At 42.8% G+C, this 19,444-nt stretch overlaps 1 protein-coding gene across 3 annotated transcripts in view; it reads left to right on the top strand.

The window, feature by feature from the left end:
- The first annotated feature begins 3,136 nt into the window (after positions 1-3,136).
- The window catches only part of TDRD5 (tudor domain containing 5), a 30,056-nt gene continuing 13,748 nt past the window's right edge, over positions 3,137-19,444 (top strand). The window contains exons 1-8 of one of the 3 annotated variants that reach the window (XM_048497443.1): positions 3,137-3,178; positions 8,190-8,428; positions 9,260-9,694; positions 10,937-11,142; positions 13,253-13,336; positions 14,226-14,282; positions 16,237-16,390; positions 16,879-17,030. In XM_048497443.1, the coding sequence (XP_048353400.1) occupies positions 8,197-8,428; positions 9,260-9,694; positions 10,937-11,142; positions 13,253-13,336; positions 14,226-14,282; positions 16,237-16,390; positions 16,879-17,030 (1,320 nt within the window). In that variant the 5' untranslated portion in view covers positions 3,137-3,178; positions 8,190-8,196. Of the gene's footprint in view, positions 3,179-8,189; positions 8,429-9,259; positions 9,695-10,573; positions 10,690-10,936; positions 11,143-13,252; positions 13,337-14,225; positions 14,283-16,236; positions 16,391-16,878; positions 17,031-19,444 lie in introns of those variants that run through there. The other 2 variants (XM_048497440.1, XM_048497442.1) reach the window with 2 other exon arrangements.

Below are 19,444 nucleotides of genomic sequence, written 5' to 3'. Positions count from 1 at the left end.
ACTGCTCCAATACCCACTGATCACACCCAAACACACAGTCCAAGCCCAGGAGATTCTGGCACACTTGGCCTCCCTCTCTCCCACTAGTCCTAATATGGCTTCACTGCCTCTGGACTGGCTTCTCCCAGACTGGTGATTCTGGTGATACACACAGGGGCAAGGCAGACTAGATAGGTCTGGGCAGTTTTAAAACCGCCAAGCTCCTGAAGGGCACTTCAATCTGCACCCAGTCAGGGCCTCCTCTCTCTGTCAAGCATACACTGCTTAGACAGGGACTGGACTTCTGTCAGCCAACTCTGCTGAGACAGAATCCTTTTCTTCCAGAGCTGACAGACTCCTCTCTGCCAGACTCTGCTCTGCTCTCTCTGACCGACTCCTATCAGCCCTCAACTCTCCTCTCAGTCCTGTAAGCCCACTGGCTCCCCCTAGCTCTTGCCAAATGTTACTGGACCTTTTTCAGCCAATCAGGTTGGTTCTCTCCTTGTGGAGCCTTTTTTTCTTTTTCTGGCTGTTGCTAAGGCCTTCTCCCTTTGGCCTGCTGTACGCCAGCCCTTCAGGGTGGGGCAAGTTCGTTACAATCATCAATAAATTAAAACATATCACATGACATCAAACAACAGCCAATGCAACTGAATCAAGTGGTAGGCAGCGAAGGAGGACCTGAGGCATTCTCTATCCAGGGCCTCCAAAATCTGGAACCACCCCTGACTTTTGCATACTATGCCCCAATTATTTTTTCCATTTTCCATTATATGCCTGTGTAAGGGACTGGGAGCCTTCTAATGAAAGCCAAGTTTAGCTGCACTCCTTGGTAAAGGCTGGTAAGTGAGAGAGAAAGGTGGGAGGACTGAGGGAGGGGATGAAGCTTCTGTTTGTCTTCTTGAATTCCTGTGTAATTAGAAATCTTTGCCAGTTCAGCTTTTGTAAGCATAAGCTCCTTTGGGTAGGCTGTTTTAAAATAACAAAAGGAGGCTTTACTTAATCAACTTGGCAACTTTAGGAGAATAATAACTAAAGATGGGACTGTTTAGGAATGACTGGCAGTGAACTCAGGTATGAAAATGTCCTACTCCCTCTAGGCTGCTTTTCAAGGTATGCTCTTTGGAGGCCCTGCTCTGTTGGTGCTCACTTTGTAGGGGACTGTCAGATAGGGTGTCAGCCTCCAGGGAGGACTGGGCGATTTCGTGGAATTACAACAGATCTCCAGACTATAGAGATTAGTATCTATATGATGACTGCTTTGAAGAGTGTACTCCATGGCATTATAGAGTCCTGCTAAGGTCCAACTCCTCTTCTCCCCAGACCATGCCCTCCTTAGGCTCCACCTCCAAATCTTGCAGGAATTTCCATGGCAACCCCAAGCATCACTAAGGGCAGGGGCTTCTCTTCTTTTGGCACATGTATGAAAAGTCCTCCAGTTAACTGTTCTGTGGCAGATGTGATGTTGTTTTTGGTACCTGGTGAAAATTCTTTTTTGCCCACATATTGTGGATTGTTAACTTTTCTGCTTAGTATACCTGGTGTCTTTTTCTTCACTGGTTCATGCCTATTGTTTGATTATTGTGTATGGTGTCACGCTTTTTAAAATAAGCAGTTGCATTTATTTGCTGTTGCTGCTAGATTTACTTTTCCCCCTTAAACAGCAGTGGCGTAGGAGGTTAAGATCTCGTGTATCTAGTCTGGAGGAACTAGGTTTGATTCCCCGCTCTGCTGCTTGAGCTGTGGAGGCTTATCTGGGGAATTCAGGTTAGCCTGTGCACTCCCACATGCGCCAGCTGGGTGACCTTGGGCTAGTCACAGCTTCTCGGAGCTCTCTCAGCCCCACCTACCTCACAGGGTGTTTGTTGTGAGGGGGGAAGGGCAAGGAGATTGTAAGCCCCTTTGAGTCTCCTGCAGGAGAGAAAGGGGGGATATAAATCCAAACCCTCCTCCTCCTCCTCCTTCTCCTTCAACAGTGCTACTTTTTAATTACGTATATTTTAAATAATTACCAGAAACTCCTTTGGGAAATTTTTTGTAGGGTCTGGGTAAAATCCTTTTTCCTTTTTTTGTACTGAGATTGCAGTTTACATATTTATCATATAAATAAAATAAATGCCCTGCAAATGAAATAAATAACGAGAGAAGCAGTTCCCACATTTAGGTGCTGGCTCTTACATGTAATCTATCTGTCTGTCTGTCATAAACCCAGCTTGGAAGCTAAGCAGAGCTGGCCAAGGTTACTACTTGGGTGGGAAACCACAATGGAGGACAGGAACTGGTACGCAGAGGAAGGCAGTGGCAAACTACTCCTGGCCCATGCCTTGCCTTGAAACTCCCGTGGTACTGGGGTCACCACGACTTAGTTGCAACTTGTTGGTACACAATTATTCTTTCTTGTTGATGCTCAAGGCAGATTACAGAGTTGTAAAAACAATGCATTAAGTGATCCAATAAACTGGATCTCACAATTACAGAACAATGAATTAAACACAATCAAATACAGCCAGTAAACAATACAGTATGACCCGGGGGGGGGGGGTATAATATGGTCTACAATTCTCATAGATAATTAAAATTAGAACCTCAAGCCTTCTAGAAAATGCCCTCTTTGCAGAATTGCTTTACTACAACTCAGTTCCCTTTATAAGCAGTATACCTTGGAACTGCAATTTTCTGGCTCTTCTTCCAATGATTTTTACCTGTTTACCAAAGAGGAGCATGGAATTAGCAGGAGTATGCACATGTCATGTTGCTCTTCCATAGGTGGTGGCTGTACTCCTGGTGCTACTGAATATCTATTGAACATCCTCTGCTACTGAACATCAAATCAGTCTTTGTTTGTTGGCTGCCCTTGAGCCTGGCAGAAGGTCGAGACCCGGCTTCTACTCATAAAATAAACGAGATGTTAGACAGTTCTCTCAGACTCTTACAGTTCACAACATCTGCTGTATTTCACCCACTCTAGGCCACTGTTGGATTAAACCTGGGTGCAACAAGATTTCTAGCGGGGAAAAAAAGGGAATTTGCCTCCGACTTTTCTTATGTAAATGACACCTTCACATGCCCAGACATTTCACCACTAGGGGGCAACCTGAGGACGGAAGCAGCAGGGAGAAAAGAGCACGTGCATCCATCAAGGCGCGTTCAGGGTGTGCGCATGCGCACCTGGGTGGAGTTCGGGCGATTGCTGGAGGAGGTAGGACGAAAGAGGTGCTTTGGGGGTGGCTCCGCGGCGTTGGCCGTTTGGGATTTCAGAATGGGGGGGGGGAGTGGGATGGACCGAACCAAACGGAGGCACTTGGGAATTCAGGGGAGGCGGTCATCCACGGCAAGTGGTTGGTGGGTGCGGAAAACAAAATAGCTTTTTGAAGAGAGGGCAGTGTGGTTATTTCGGTCGCCTGAGTATGGGACAGTTAATTCAGTTCACGGACAGGGTCAGTTATTCGCTGAGGTGATCCATATGTGTCTCTAGGCTGAACCATTTTAGATTGATGGGGGGGGTCAATAAAGTTCTAGGATGTTCTATTTTAGATCGATGAGGGGGGTCAGTACGTGTCTAGGATATGCATTTTAAATTGATGGGGGGGGGGGGTCGCCTAGGTCTCTGCATGCCACGCTTATTTTCAGTGGGCACAACCTGCACTTCTAGTTTGTTTTACCCATAGATTGTGGTATATGTGATGTTAGCGTGGGAGAGACTAGGTGTATAGATCTCTGTTTCACCCAACCTATGTGGATTCTGCACTGCATATTTATAACGAGTTGCAAATAGTTACAAATATGCTGAGCAGAATTTATTTATTTGTTTATTTGTTTGTTTATTTATTATTAAACTTGTATACCGCCCTCCCCGGAGGCCTCAGGGCGGTTCACAACAGGTAAATAAAATAAACAGGCAAATAAACAAATACTGTACATTTAGTACTGGTCCTTATTAAAATAAAGTGCTCAAATTATAACATTGCTAGAAAACTATGTGGATCTCTCTGAAAGATCTGAGTTTAAATCCCCATTCGGCCATGAAGCTTAAAAGATGTCTGTGGCTCAGACAGTCTTTCAACCTCCCCTATCTCACAGGTTGTGAGGGTAAAATGAAGAAAAGGAGAACGATATGTGCTGTTGTGAACTCTTTGGAGCAAGGGCAAAATAAAACTGGAGGAAATGTTCCTTCATTATATAAAAGAGTAGTCTCACCTGAACCCCCACTTATGTTCATTCCCCGCTTGTTCCTCACTGGGAACTGAAAGTAGCTTGCAATTTAAATCTCCATTTTATCTTCACAGCATTAACTCTGTGAAATAAATTAGACAAAAACGGGTGTCTGTAGGCCATCAAGTGAGTTTCCATGGCAGAGGGAGGATTCAAACCTAAGTCTCCCAGATCCTCTCACAACACATGCTGCTCACTGTTAGCAGTCTAGTCTGCACAGAGGCAGTGTGGTATTGTGGTTAAGAACAGGTGCACTCTAATCTGGAGAACTGGGTTTGATTCCCCACTCTGCCACTTGAGCTGTGGAGGCTTATCTGGTGAACCAGAGTAGCTTGTGCACACAAACACATGCCAGCTGGGTGACCTTGGGCTAGTCACAGTTCTTCGGAGCTCTTTCAGCCCCGCCCACCTCACAGGGTGTTTGTTGTGGAGGGGGGGAAAGGGAAAGGAGATTGTAAGCCCTTTTGAGTCTCCTTACAGGAGAGAAAGGGGGGATATAAATCCAAACTCCTCTTCTTCTTCTACATGCTGATGGATGGAAAAGTTTTTCATTTGAGGGCAAATGTTGCTGTTGTTGTGGAACACCTGTTTGTATGCATGGACTTTTGTAGCTGTTTGGGTAATCTTACTTGAACTGATTTCTAACTTCTGGTGTAGTTGCCCTGGGCTGTTGAGAAAGATGAGTGATAGCAATTGAGCTACCTTTTCTATACAGTATTCCTTCACAGGAATTAATATTTAAAATACATGCGAGCTTTTGAATGTACATGTAGCAATTATGTTTATGTGAAAGATATACCAGCTGTTTCACTATTGAAACTGCTAGATCAAGTATAATGAAAACCAAATAATTATAGTTTCGATGCACATTCTTTGGGTTCCTATGTGGAAGTACCTTTTGTATGGAAATTGCTGGGTTTTCATTTTTGAGTTTGCGTAGTCCCGTTTTTGTGTAGGAAATGACGTTCAAAGTGGCTTACAAAAATAGAAATTGCCTACGTTTGCCCAGTTTCCAGTTACCAACCCTTCGTACTTACAATCTGAATGTTCCTGTGATATTAACTTGAATGGACCTTTAAATTGGGCTGACAGTTGTTATTACAGAGTGGGGCTCACAATGGCTGGAGGGTAATGGCGCCTGTCAGAATTGGGTTCTGTGAATGTCCCTTACCCCATTCACAGACAAAAAAAATCTGACAATTTACACGAGGATTTAAAATAAATGAACTATCCCTTTCTCCTTCCCCTCTTGCTCACAAGTCCCTGGAATGGGAAGAATACAAATTATAGCCAGCTTTGACATCAGATCAGAGCCAGCGTGGTGTAGTGGTTAAGAGCAGGTGCACTCTAATCTGGGGAATCGGGTTTGATTTCTCGCTCTGCCACGTGAGCTGTGGAGGCTTATCTGGTGAAGCAGATCATCTTGTGCACACAAACACATGCCAGCTGGGTGACCTTGGGCTAGTCACAGTTCTTTGGAGTTCTCTCAGCCCCACCCACCTCATAGGATGTTTGTTGTGGGAAGGGGGGGGGGAGGGAAAGGAGATTGTAAGTCTGAGTCTCCTTACAGGAGAGAAAGGGGGTGGGATATAAATCCAAACTCTTCATAGTTACCTTTAAATGCACATGCAGACACAGTCCAGTTAAGTATTGTATGTAGTTGTCCCTTCCACATCATGACTTTCCCCTTCATGATTTTGATATATTGCAAGTCAGCATAAGAAATTAAATGGGATTTCTGGGGGGAATTTTGCAGAAGCCACAGACATGGGAAGGCCAGCAGACAACACAGAGCAAAGTTTAGATACAAAGTTTAGAAACTCAGAAATGCATAAAACATATGTATAGTATTATATATGCTGCTTTAAAATGTTGTACGCTGCCCCGAGCCCTTCGGGGGAGGGCAGGTTATAAATATAAAGAATAAATTAATATATAATATGTCAGAAAAATGTCTGTTAGTAAGTGACATTTACTGCACACATGGAGGCTGTCTGACCCTGAGCAGAGATGTAGAGATAAGATAAGGCTTGACTTAAGCAGCCAGGTGCAGGAGAGTGTCTGCATCCTGGCAGAAAGCCACAACTGTATAAATAGGGCAGGGGTCTGCAACCTGCGGCTCTCCAGATGTTCATGGACTACAAATCCCATCAGCCCCTCCCAGCATGGCCAATTGGTATCATAATGTGTGTGTGTGATGTGTGACAAGTGGATTGGAGAGTGTTTTGTAGTTGGTGTTTATTTCTTGAGCTACAAGATAAAAAGCCTTCCTGCTGGAACGAAATCCGCTGTCTCTGACTGTTCCTTGTGTTGTCCTGTCTGACCTGGGTCCTGGAGCTGTCTGAATGCGCTGACATAGTTTATGTTTTAATACCATGAAGCTACACAAATTCTTATTTTAAAGTTAAAATTAAAGGAAAAAGAAAAAAATGCACTTATTCTGTAGTATGAAAGGAGGGCCAAAACATTTTATGCAGATTTCCAGATCACAGGAAGCACCATGCCCCTAACTCGCAATATGGCAGGGTTAACTGTATTGTTGATTTCAGTAGAAGTGGTAAAGATAGACGAGCTTAGATGAATTTAAAGTACTTACCGGTAATTGACTGGATTATGGTGGTGCTGGTAATGGATACTTTCTTTAAAAAGGTATGGTTTATAGAATTGCAGTTTAGAGAAAATTGGATACAGACAGTAAGGGGAAAAAAATTCTGTAAAGAAATAAACTATTAAAAACCTGTCATTAAAAGGTCTTTGTCGGGATCTTTGACATGTACCTGAAACCATGCATAAGGAATTAGAAGCACAGAGACACTCAGCTTTCTGAAGATCCCTCTGAAACATGTTAGGTTCTTTTTTTAAAAAAGGATTGATTTATTATGTTCATTTCATTTGTAGTGTGCCTTTCTCACTGGGACTCAAAGAAGATTACAAGTGTGATAAATAATATCAGCCAGTCAGTAAACAGATTACAAAATGTTGCGTCAGTCAATAAGCAAAATTACAAAATATGATCGCATTTAAATCTCACAGAACTTCATAGTAAGAGGAAAGAATGCAGTTGGCAGGGATTGTAGAACAGTGGAAAAGGAGAAAGAACAATGCAAGCAAACATACTTGTTTGAGGCAACGAGATAATCCGTACTGGAAAAACTTTATTCTTAATAAAAGTCACCTTCTGAGCTGATCAATTTCACTGCAGCTTTGCTCCTACTACAAGAATGCCCTCCCGAACAGTTTGGTTTTGTGTAATGTGTAAAGCAGTAGAAGCATGGAGGGCTTCCTGATAGAATGTTGAGGCACTGAGGATGTTTCACTTTAGATGTATGAAAATTGTCTGCTGGACAGCATTAGGTCCACCCAGATCCTAGCTATTTGGGATGAAAAGCACCAGTTCCTTTAGTCTTTTTCCTTCCAGCTTCTTGCCAGTTTCCCTCCTTGGGGGCATGTCACACAGTGGTGCAAATGGTACTCTTTCCACTGCTGTGCTGTGTTTGCCCTTGTTTGCCTTTCAATTTTTTTTATTTTATCAGCAAAAAGTTACAGAAAAAGGAAAGTTAAAAAACAAAAAGTAAACATAAGCAAATTATAATTATAGCAATAATAATTGGAATACATATTAAAAGAACTAAAGAGATAGAAAAGGGAAAATAAATATTTTTTTTAAAGGGAGGGGAAGGCTACTTCTGGAAGCTCACGGCTCACACAGAACTTGCTGATCAGAATGGGCTATATCAAGTCCTTTCTAGTTCACTTGTCAAATTTAAAGTACCCAGTACCCGAGGAGACAAGAGCTGAGGAAATTTCACTCTCAAGCCAGCAAAATTGCTTCCTTCAGCAAGAATGGTCAGGAGCACTCAGAGGCTCAACTGGAATTAAGTGCCATTTTCCCCAGAAGTCTCTCTGCCCTTGTCTGTTTTGAGGTAGCATTCTTCTTGGGTCGTGGTAGATCTTGTTTCCACCCAAAACAATGTGTCTTTTCTGTTTTTCTCTTTTAGTATAAACATGTCGGATCAAGAGCGCTTGTTAAGTTCGCTGAAGAAGCAAGTGAGGTCACTGCTGACAGCCGCCCAGGGGGGCCTTACCCCTGCCGAGTTAACAAAAGATTACAAGTCCATGATAGGTGAACAACTTCCGTTTCGTGCACTGGGTTACCAGTCTGCAATGGAACTGCTAAAGGACATGCCTGATGTTGTTAATATACGCTGCGGTAAAGATGGCAGTATTGTCCTCAAAGGTGGGTTCTAGACTAGACAGTCAATAGAGAGAGAGTTGTAATTTTGGCCCGCAGTTAGACACAATACTTTAGAGGCCTAATGTTTTTGATTTGGAGGTGGTTCATTTTTTTGGGGGGGGGGGAGGGGGGCACCATTACAGCTCAAAATATCTTGTCTTCCCAACCATAAAGCTCTTAAAAACCTTTTCTCAGTAATTTGCTCATGCTATTACTACAGTTCTTCTACATGGGCATGCTCCTTAAACTCTGTGTTTTAATATAACCCTTTTTTTTTAATTGTGAAGACGAAGTCTTCAACAAAGAGTATATATTAATGTACACTCACAGGGTATCAAAATTAACATGTTTCCTTATCAGAACTAGTTGGGGCTTGGTATGTGCACCCTGATAATAGTATTTTATGTGTGTTTTTCTTTAAACTTGGATCATGACAGTGCCTGAGAGCCACCAGTTCCCCTGCAGTTCTTGTACATGTGCAGTTGGATGTGGAATGGAATGTTTCCTTTCGCACATGTGAGCCAGCTGCCAGTTGTGAAGGGTGAACGTAGCAGCTGGTATAAAAGTAGAAGTCGCATCAGACATGTAGGAGTTCCTCTTCACAAACTTTAATAATTCTGGCATGGCGGGAGGGAAGAACTTGCGGTTTGGCCAGCTGGGAAAATATCTGTGCTTTTAGAATGCAAGCCGGGTTTAGCATAATGATTTCTAGCCCTTGTACAGCACTATTTTGTTGTAAGAGGATGTCAAAAGGAAAGCGATGCTTGAACGTCTGCAAAGAGGTCTTGTAATAATGCGCTAATGTACACCTTTCGCCCTTTCCCCCACTTTCAGCTATTGCAGATCGGTCCACCATGGAGCTTGCAAGCTTGGTTGCCAGACAGAAGAGCAAAACGAGATCCCAGTTTCCCAGAATGAGGTCCAAAGTCTCCTTTGGATATGCATACCGCCCTGCCCAGCCTTGGCAGACGCAGAAGTCTGGAAGCTTTCCTTGGCGTGGCCGTGTCCCCCCAACCCTACCAGCTGCAGTAAAGAGTCAGCTAAAGGAACTGTTGAGATCTTCCCCAGTCCTGCTGTCAGATTTTAACAAAGCATTTGCTAATCACTTTGGGCAGAACTTTGAATTTGGGCGTTATGGCTTCTTCTCTATGTCAGAGGTGTTAAAGGCAACCGCTGATGTTATCACAGTTGTTCAGACAAGAGCAGGCTCTATGTTGACCCTAAAAAAGAATCCCCCACCTACAAATGTACCGGAAAACCTGCCACAGCGTAAGACATATGTGCTTAGGTTCAGCTTGGGGAAGAAACGGTCCAGATAGCAGTTTATTTACTTCACCCTCTCTGCCCACCTAATACCCTGTTTGGCCTTAAATTTGTTATTCTTGTTGCTCTTAATTAAAAGCTTTTTTCGCCATCAAGTCATAGCTGACGTATTTCAACCCTGAAGGGCTTTCAAGGCATGAGATGTTCAATAGTGGTTTGCCATTGCCTGCCTCTGTGTCAGAACTGTCATGTTCCTTGGAGGTCACCCATCCAAATACTTGCCAGGGTCAAGGCTGAGCGTGACTTGCTCAAGGTCACCCAGCAAGTTTCTGCGGCAGAGTGGGGATTCACACCTGGGTTTCCCAGGTCCTAATTAGACATCTTAATCACTGTACCACACTGGCTTTCTAAAGGATAACCCTATGTTTTTCAAACAGGGAGTCCTGGTCTCAGGGAGGGGAATTGCAAGAACTTCACAAATTCACAGAATGATCTGCAGCTGCTGAAGATGAATATTTTGATTAATTACCTGTGAAAATATAGACCATCTGTTTAAAATAATGGCTGCAATAAAATAAAACGAAGGTCTAAAATAATGGCTGTGAGCAGTATAGAAGAGTAGCAATGCTAAGCTGGAGGTGCCAACTGCAAGCCACAATGGTAAAATATGGTACGGCTGCAACATCAGTGTAAATTGGCAGCATCTAAAAATCTCAGAAGCAGAGCTATTCAAAATGATAAAGATTGGTCAGACAGATTCAACACCCTTAATAAAAAGCTGGCGAAAATAATTTTTGAGCAGTTGCTTGAGATTTTTTTAAAGACAGGCTTGACATAGCTATTGGGGGAGGGGAGTTCCACAACTGAGGTGCCACCATAGGAGGACGTTGACGTGGTCATTCATTCCATACAGTGGAAGCACTTAGAGCAGAACCTTTGGAGCTGTCCTTGATAAGTCAGATTGATACAGGAGCAGGTGGCCCTTTGGTGGACCATGAAAGGTAACAACCAGCACTTTGCTGATTCACCTCACAATTTAATTGGAACTTTCAGTGCGGCTAATGTATCCATTGTTTTGTAGCTGATCAAGAAATCTAGTGGTAAAGCGAATGTTTAGACTTGAATGCAGATTTGGCTTGGGAGGGTGAACTTGGAAGTGTGTGTGAGCTCTTCAACCAAGTTTTTCTAGGGAAAACTGGAAATGGTGCCGTGTTGTGACTGAATTCCTTTTCTTTTTGCATATTTAAGCCAAAGTGGTGATTCAACCTACTAACAAGGCGGAGCAGACCCTGCCACCTACTGGGGCCGCTCCCACAGTGGATACCTGTCCTCCAACACCCAGTCTGCATACACAGAACCAAAACCAGACTCCAAGCCAGGAATCTAAGTCTTCATTAATGCAGTTGAAACCACAGGAAGCCCCAATGGTTGAGTGGTGTGATAAGATGAAGCATGTAAGTAGCTGAAGTTTTATGTTCTCCCAGATGTGGCTGAAGTGGTATGGTATATTTAATTTATATACTGCCCTCCCCCGAAAGGCTCAGGGCGGTGCACAACAACATAATAACAACATAAAGTGCAGACAACTTGTTTAGACAGTATGGGAGTGGTTAGAGGCATACCTTTCGACCTTGGTTGTCTTATTAAGTGCTTCTTTTAAAAACGATTTTAAAAGAAGACAATTGTGTGAATGTGAGCTAAAACTACAGAATAGTGGGTGGCAAATAGTTTGCCTAACAGTTGGAAATCACAGTCTCAGATGAATTAAAAGGAGGGGAGCAGATCTTCGTGGACCCTCTATAGCAGGGGTCTGCAACCTGCGGCTCTCCAGATGTTCATGGACTACAATTCCCACCAGCCCCTGGCAGGGGCTGATGGGATTTGTAGTCCATGAACATCTGGAGAGCCACAGGTTGCAGACCCCTTCTCTGTAGGAAGGCTGTAGAGCTTGTAATCTGTGGAATGTATCTTTTCCTGCCTCCTTTGGAATGGTTGTCGAATTTCTTGGGACAATGTCACATTGGTGGTGAGTCAGATGGCAGCACAGAGCATTTCAGAAGTTATACTAAACAAGGTTATTTCCCTTCTGCACTTTCCAAGTCAGCCAGAATGTAAGCAGACTTTCTGGGGAAACTACGGTATTGCTGAATTAGTCTTCAACAGCCTGCCTAATTTATATAGGAACTTGCTACACTGGATTAATGAATAGATGACCCTGTACTACTTCTACTACCCTGTACTACTACTCTGAATTTTTCTATAATGCTTTCTCTCAATATAAAGTGCTCTCTAATTTCCATCATTCTTCCAACAGTCCTGTAAGATAGACCAATATGACATCTCAAATGCCAAAGAGTAGGGGGAGATAAAGGCCAGAAATGACCCAACGAATTGTTGCTGATGTGAGTTGTAGATTTCCAAACAACTCCAATTAAAATTCTTATAGGGATGTGTCCAAAAAGAGCTTCTGTGTCCTTGAGCAGCAGCAGAAGTGAACTATGACTCATGAAAGGCACAGCATCATGCTGAGTCTTCACAGTGCTGCTGGACTTCTGTTTTATTTTACTGGGGCAGACTAGCATGGCTATCCTCTGGAATTCTCCTGGGGCAGCCTATCTGACACATCTCTTTAAGTTCACTCCCGCTGTGTGACTTACATGGAAGTTTAACCAGAGAAAGCTGTCGCCTTCTGTTGTGATCCTTTGAGAAGTGAAGAACTGTTTCTGCTTCAACCTGTTCCTGCTGGTGGGAAGGGTGGGCCAAATAAGACATTGATTCTAAAGGACCTTGGGAGGAAACCAAGGAGGAACAATTGCGATCATAGAGTATTGACGTCCTTTATGATGGTTTAGTTGTGAAGGTAGGTGAAGAACTGTGGAGAGGCTAAACTGTCTTGAACAGTATCATAGAGTAATGTTGGAACGATCCGGAATGTGCACATTACAAGGTATCCTCCTTTTGAGGCCAGTCTCAATACGTTGGCATCTTCTGTAAAAAGATGTCTTACTAATGACCTCCAACTTACTAATTTAACAGCAGTTAACAGGATTCACTGACACAAGATGTGTTGGCCAAGTATTGGGACTGGAAGGAAAGTGATTGGACACTGATGAAGTATAAATCTATCCGTACCAGCAAAATGGAACCTACATGTACAAGAGTAATAATAATAATAATAATAATAATAATAATAATAATGTTGGGGATGGAGGGGCATTGTTACTGTAATGCCTTGCTTGTGAATTTTCTGGAAGCATCTCGCTAGGCACCTTGGTCTGAGATAGTAGTGCTTATTCTGTGCATTTAATTTATATGAAACACTTTTCTTTGACTGTGCTCTGAAACTTCCAATATAAATATTACGTAACCAGCTTCACAGCATAATTGAGATGTAGTATTTTGCAAAAGGACTGCCAATTTGATGGATTTCAGTGTTCTCCTTCAGTGAGACTTTGTTCATCTTTGCTGTGCATTTCGAGTGTTTCTGTTTGGTCATTTTAACAAGATGCCCTCCAACTGATAAGCATGTAAAAATAATAGTTAATTTCAGTTTTGCTCCTCCAGCTGCAGAAACAGATGAAAACGGCACTTGTCCAGAGAGGGCCTGGAGGAATGGTCAGTTCAGAACTCAAGGAAAAAATCAAAACCGTAAGTCTCGGGACTTAATATTGAATCACAGCATGAATGCTTTATGCACTTACTAGCCTGTCTGTCAATACTTCCCTGTCAGTATTTCCCTATTGTGGTAATCTTTGGTAGCTTGCAGATCTTAAAAATCAGGCAGAGTGAGAAAGATAACCTGCTCCCAAGTTATAAAAACCTTCTTGGCAGTGCCATGGAGAGAAACACATCTCACTGTGATATACCTTTGAAGATGCCAGCCATAGATGCAGGTGAAATATTAGGAGCAAAAACTGCCAGACTGCTGCTCTGTAGCATGGGAAACCCGCAATAACCAGCTTTTTGGCTGCCTTTCTGAAAACTTTGTATTTTTCTTCTCAATTTTTTTAGTAGCATCTTCTTCTCAATTTTTTTGGTAGCATCTGGTCTAATGTACAGTTTAGTTGGATTTGAAAGTTTGTGCACTATTGTTCCGTTGGATTGGTCCTAATAAAAGATATTAGATAAACTCTGTTACTAGTGTTTATTTGCTGCAGGGTAACTTTATTTGCAAGTTTTGTATAGAGATAGCATTAGCAGACATTTTAAACTGTCTTCTTGCCAGAAGAGACTAAACAAATCTAGAAGGGAATTGTTTGAGTAACTTTAAATTTAACTGTATTCTTCTTCTATTTGGCCCCTTACATTTTATTTGGGAAACTTTAGAGGTGCAGGGATGTAGTTTGAGTATATAATCTTGTAGCTGGATTTTTGTTACAGATGTTTGATTTAGATGATAATGATGTATTTTGTAAGCATGAAGTTGTAATATCAGAATTCATTTTGTACATAGAATCTTTGGACAACTGAAATATGAATTTGAGCACCGCCGCTTTGTTTAGATTAAGTAGAAACTAATTATGGACTTTCTGTTCAGATTGCAGCTCAATACCCGGAAGGCTTGCTCGTTTCCAGACTACCTGGTGAATTTGAAGTAAGTTTTCTTTTCCTAGTGAGTGGAATTACTAAAACTTGCTTTTAATTATTTCCACACCTGCTTGTGTTTTTAGTGAAATGGAGGTTGCATCACATCAGTGAGAGAAGCAGTGGTTCAGTTGAACACTGCCAGATGTTAGGGTGTGCAAATATAATGCAGAAGCTGATTTGAGTCTTCAGATAGCTTTGACCTGTTCGCTTTGGGTGACTCTCATTTCAGAGCGGAAACCATGTTAGGCAGTTGTAGAAAAAATAAAGTGCCTAACGGCACCTTAAAGACTACAAAATTTTATTCCAGCGCAAGTTTCTGAGGGCTAGAGCCAAAGAAGGGGAGTTTAGTTCACAGAAGCTTGTGCTGGGGTAAAATTGTTAGTCTTTAAGGTGCTGCTAGACTCTGGTTTATTTTTGTCATATTTTGGTATGCTGCTTCATAAATTTGCTCCCATCTGCATGCCACAGCAATGTCTGGAGACAGAACATTGGCCACAACTATAATGTTTCACTTCAAGACTATTGTCTTTAAAACTGACTTGCATAGCAAACTGGGAAATTTAGCCATTACTCCTAAAGACCAAATGAGACTTATTACTTATTACCATTTTGACTATCTTAGTTAAGGAACTTTAAGCTGAAATATGAAAGAAATATGAAAGAACTTTAAGCTAAAATATGAAAGAAATAAGGAACATTCTAGGCTAGGATGGAGAACAATGCTGCCCTTGTGGAGTTCAGATAAAAAGCAGGAAGAGAAAGAGGCAGGCTGGTAGGGAATCCCTTAGAATAAAACAAAAAGGCAACAACAGGACAGGCATGAGGAAGGATATCCTATCCACCTTATTAGGTCTTCTGCCCCCTGTGGAGGTCTGGTGTATTTGTTACAAAGAGACCTTGTACAGACCTGCACTCCTGAATAACATCGCACTCTAGACAGGTGTGTGCTTGTTGAAGAACTGAGTTAACTATAACGTTAAAAATAAGAATAAAACCTTTTGGTAGTATTTGGTGGTTTTTGGAAGACTGCCAAGGAAAACCACAGAGTTGTGTGACAGAGAGACTGTTCTTTGCCCTTTCCAGAAAATATTTGTATGTACTAAAGGAAACGACAACAGTGAAACTTATAGGACAGACAAATTTCCGGTTTTAAGATAAACAAGAAAGGGGAAGGATGAGAGCATAAAGAAAGACCACAATAGAGTGGCCAGAGACTGCTTAAGAAGAGTTTGGAACGACAAAAGTAGGAAAAGCAAAAAATTGCAATTATATAATTATTAAAAGAACGTAAAAGAATATGTCTTTAACAAGACCAAAGAATAGCGGTACGGATGGTAAAGTAAATACGGACTCTTTAACACTGCTGTTCATTGTGAGTGTGGGGGTAAGGCTTATTCCACCACGGCTCAGGGCTCTTCAGTTGCTTTCATTGCCAGTATTGATCTCCAAGACATCTGTAAGGCGGCAACCTGGTTTGCTCTGTCCACGATCCTCTGGCGTTACTCCATTAGTGTGGACTCCAGGAGAGATGCAGCTGTTGGCAGAGCAGATTTACAGTTGTTTCATTAAGCCCACACCCACCTCCAGGATAAATGAACTTGCTACTCTCCCATATGGACCTGCACAAAAATGAAAACCAAGTTGCGCTAACCTGTAACACTTGTTCATCAACTGTGTTCTGTGCAGACACCTCCCCTCCCTCCCTTCCCTACTGTTTTACCTCATGAGTGTTCTACCAAGGTGGCGAAGGGAGAACTGAGAGAGGAATGCTCTCCTAGCCTCCGTCATATGACTGTTTGGGTAGGAGAAGGGAGCACTTCAAGCACTCTGAAGCTTGTGGAAGCCTTGTAGTTAGTTCTCTGTGGCCAGACTACGCAATCCCATGTATGCCTTCACGGAAGATGCTTGATGGACAGCAATTACAGGTAACTTGGTAAATACTTTGGTTTTTTCCCCACTAGGTGCAGTTTAAAGAACCTCTGCCCGTGAGAGAGTTGGGTTTCTTAAATTTGAATGAACTTGTTGGTGCCCTTAGCGATATTCTCCGTATTGAGCACAAAGAAGGGGAACAAGACTGCCGCATCTTTGACATCGATTCACAGTGCTTAGGAGACGGTAAGAAGGCTCAGGATGGTATCTTCTTCCAAGAAAATGGATTGACTCTTGTGCACCATGTAGTAAGGATTGACTCTTGTGCACCATCATTTCCGTACTGCTGCTTCATAATCCTGCATGCAGTCCATCCTGAAATCCTCCTTCTGATGTTCAGTGGGCTTTTGGGAACAGCAAAGGAGGGCTGCGGTGTGAGGGGAAATGGTGGAAATCCCGTGCAACTAGCATGAACAGAAGGAGCCATGTAATCCAAATCTGAGTGTGTTGTCCTGCTGTTTCCATGCCACTTGGTAATGCAGATGTGCACTCACAATATAGGAATGTATGTACCATACAGTGTTTATAATCCATCTGACAGTTGTGTTTCTTATGCTTTGAGAAAGGAGATAAATCCAAACTCCTTTTCTTATTAATGTTGGGAATTAGCAAATTCGGCTTGTAATGCCTGGTAGTGTGTTTCCTTACTGCTTATGTGTGTGTTGTTCCCACAGATGAAGAGACTGATCATGACATCTCCCTGTCTGGTTCGTTGGCGCATGAGGAGGCTTCTGATGAACCTGAGCTGCCCTGTTGGGATTTTCCTTCAGAGGATTCAAAGAATCTGGTAGCCACGTTTAATGTAGTAACAAAGATTGTGAAACCGGTAAGGTGACATTGCAGTTATATCACACTTAGCAACCATGTTTTGTAGTAGGAGGCTAGCTATATAACACTTTGTCTTCTGTTTTGATGGCAGGGTTTTAAAAAATGATTATTTGTAGCATCTGACCTGACGAAGGCCCATTTTGCACAAGATACCTGCTGTGGAGCAGGGGCGAATGTCTGTTGGGGCAAGATTTCTTGTAAGGATGTAGTTCCCCAAGCCCCGTTTTCAATTTCCATTCTCCTCGCCCCATTTTCATTCCCCAAGCCCCGTTTTCAATTTTCATTCTCCTCACTCCAAGTGACACCACTCTAACTTTCTTCATCGATAAAGTGGGGGAGATTGACCAGTGAACACAGTTTTGCCCCAGAGATTTATCCTCCACCCACCGCCAACCTTCCTAGCTTCACCCCTCATACTCCCTCCCGCTGCTGTACATGCCTCCCCACTCCCTGTAGTGACCGATTCCTTCCTGCTTCCTCCTCATTCTGCCAGATTGCTTTTCCACCACCTGTTTACTGCCCCCTCTCACACACACACGCGCGCACACACACACGCACACACACTGACTTCTATTTGCTGGGACAAACAAGGCAGAAAACGGTTTACTTGTAATAGAGCATGGGAAAGTGACGGTTGGCAATCGGGAGAGCCTTCCAAAAGGTAGATCCCATTGTTCCGGGTGGTCTGTGCTCTGTCATTTCTGCCCCTTTCCTTCCTGCCAGAGAATTGAAACAGTGGCAGCGGGCAAGGAGTCTTTTTAGATTTGTTATTTCAATGTTTGCTATTTATCATATTGCAATATCAATATATCGATATAAAAAGGTAATCGTCGTAAAAATGATGCTTTTCTGTGCATTTTCAAACTGGATTTTTGCCTCCCCGCCCTTCTCCCTCCTGCCAAAAAAGCACCAGCCAAGATTAAATAAGCACTTGCCTTGCAGCGCTCTTTCCCCTTGGTGAAAAGACAATTCACCCCTGATTTCTCCAAGCGATCTAAATTGTAATATGCGCTGCATAAAATATCTGAATTATTCTAGCCATTGGGCTAGTAAGATGGGGTGGGGGTTTTTTCTGGGGAAAGAGGAAGGGAAGGGATGTCTGATCACATCCAGTGGGAACATGCATACGGCGGGCTGAACAGGGCGGAGCTGTCAATCCAATGAACATGATGCCATTCATCCCTGCAACAAACCCTAGGGGTAAAGGGTAATCCCTGCCCTGCTTCAGACAGGTGAGAAGCGCAGGGTGACAGTGCAGTGGTTAATAGCAAACATGCCCCAAAGCAAGGACTGTGTGGTAAGTTCTCCTTCTGGTCACGGTAAGCTCCCTGTGCATAATTGGACAAAGAGTTCTAGCGAATTCAAAAGCTTTCATGCTGTGATTTTCAGGTGGGTAGTTTACAGAAGCCTCAAATATTAGGGGAAAATAAGACATGTACAGCATGGTGGAGGCATGGTACACACATCATCATTGGATAGCACAAGGGTGATCCTTTTTTCACTCTCTTCCCTCCACTTGTGTACTTTGAGCCCAGATTTCAACTTCAACCATACATTTGAATAAAGAAAATCACACACAGATTGGTTAGCCAGTGTAATTGTTAAGAGTAGCAGATTCTTATTTGGAGACTTGGGTCCCCCCTGTTCCACATGCAACCTGCTGGGTGGCCTTGGGCGAGTCACAGTCCTCTCAGAATTCTCTCAGCCCCACCTGCCTCACCTGTCTGTTGTGTTGTGTTGCTTTGAGACTCCTTCAGCTGCATGTAAGCCGTTTTGAGACTCCTTAAGGTAGAGAAAAGCAGAATATAAAAACATTGTCTACTACTGACTGCCTCTGGCAAATCCTTCAGATTTTCTGCTATATTTTGGGTTTTGAGATAACTTGATTTTAAGATGTTTTAATCTCCTACATGTGATATCCCTATTTGAACACCAAGCAGTTACTATAACAATTTGTAAACGTTTAAGATACCTATTACAGAATTCAATATCTGGTTCAAACCTTACCTTCTGGGTAAAAGACTGTGTCAGTAAACCATGTTTTAATCAAGAATTCTTGTTGTGGTGGGTTTTTTGGGCGGCCACACAGCCCGGAAAACCCACCACAACCAGTTGAGTCCGGCCGGGAAAGCCTTTGACAAAGAATTCTTGTGTTTTTAAGCAGCCTTATGGACAGGCGTAATGGATTACTGACGTTATGTGGATCAGTTGGATGTGCTGCTCTTGGTGGTGGAGGATAGAGTATGAAGTAACAGGTGGATGAGCTAGGGATGAGCGCTGGTATTTTTTGAGGAGAACTACTGCTATGTAGTTCTCACAGTTGGGTGGGGTGAGGCCGTCATAGAATTCTACTCCAAAAGTGATTCTATTTCAAAGTGTCTCTAATCAAGGTCATCTGCTAAGTTACTGGCA

Source organism: Sphaerodactylus townsendi, linkage group LG05 (assembly GCF_021028975.2).
Source record: "Sphaerodactylus townsendi isolate TG3544 linkage group LG05, MPM_Stown_v2.3, whole genome shotgun sequence".
NCBI lineage: Eukaryota > Metazoa > Chordata > Lepidosauria > Squamata > Sphaerodactylidae > Sphaerodactylus > Sphaerodactylus townsendi.
The sequence above is the reverse complement of the archived record's forward strand: the minus strand, read 5'-3'. Positions and strand labels throughout refer to the sequence as shown.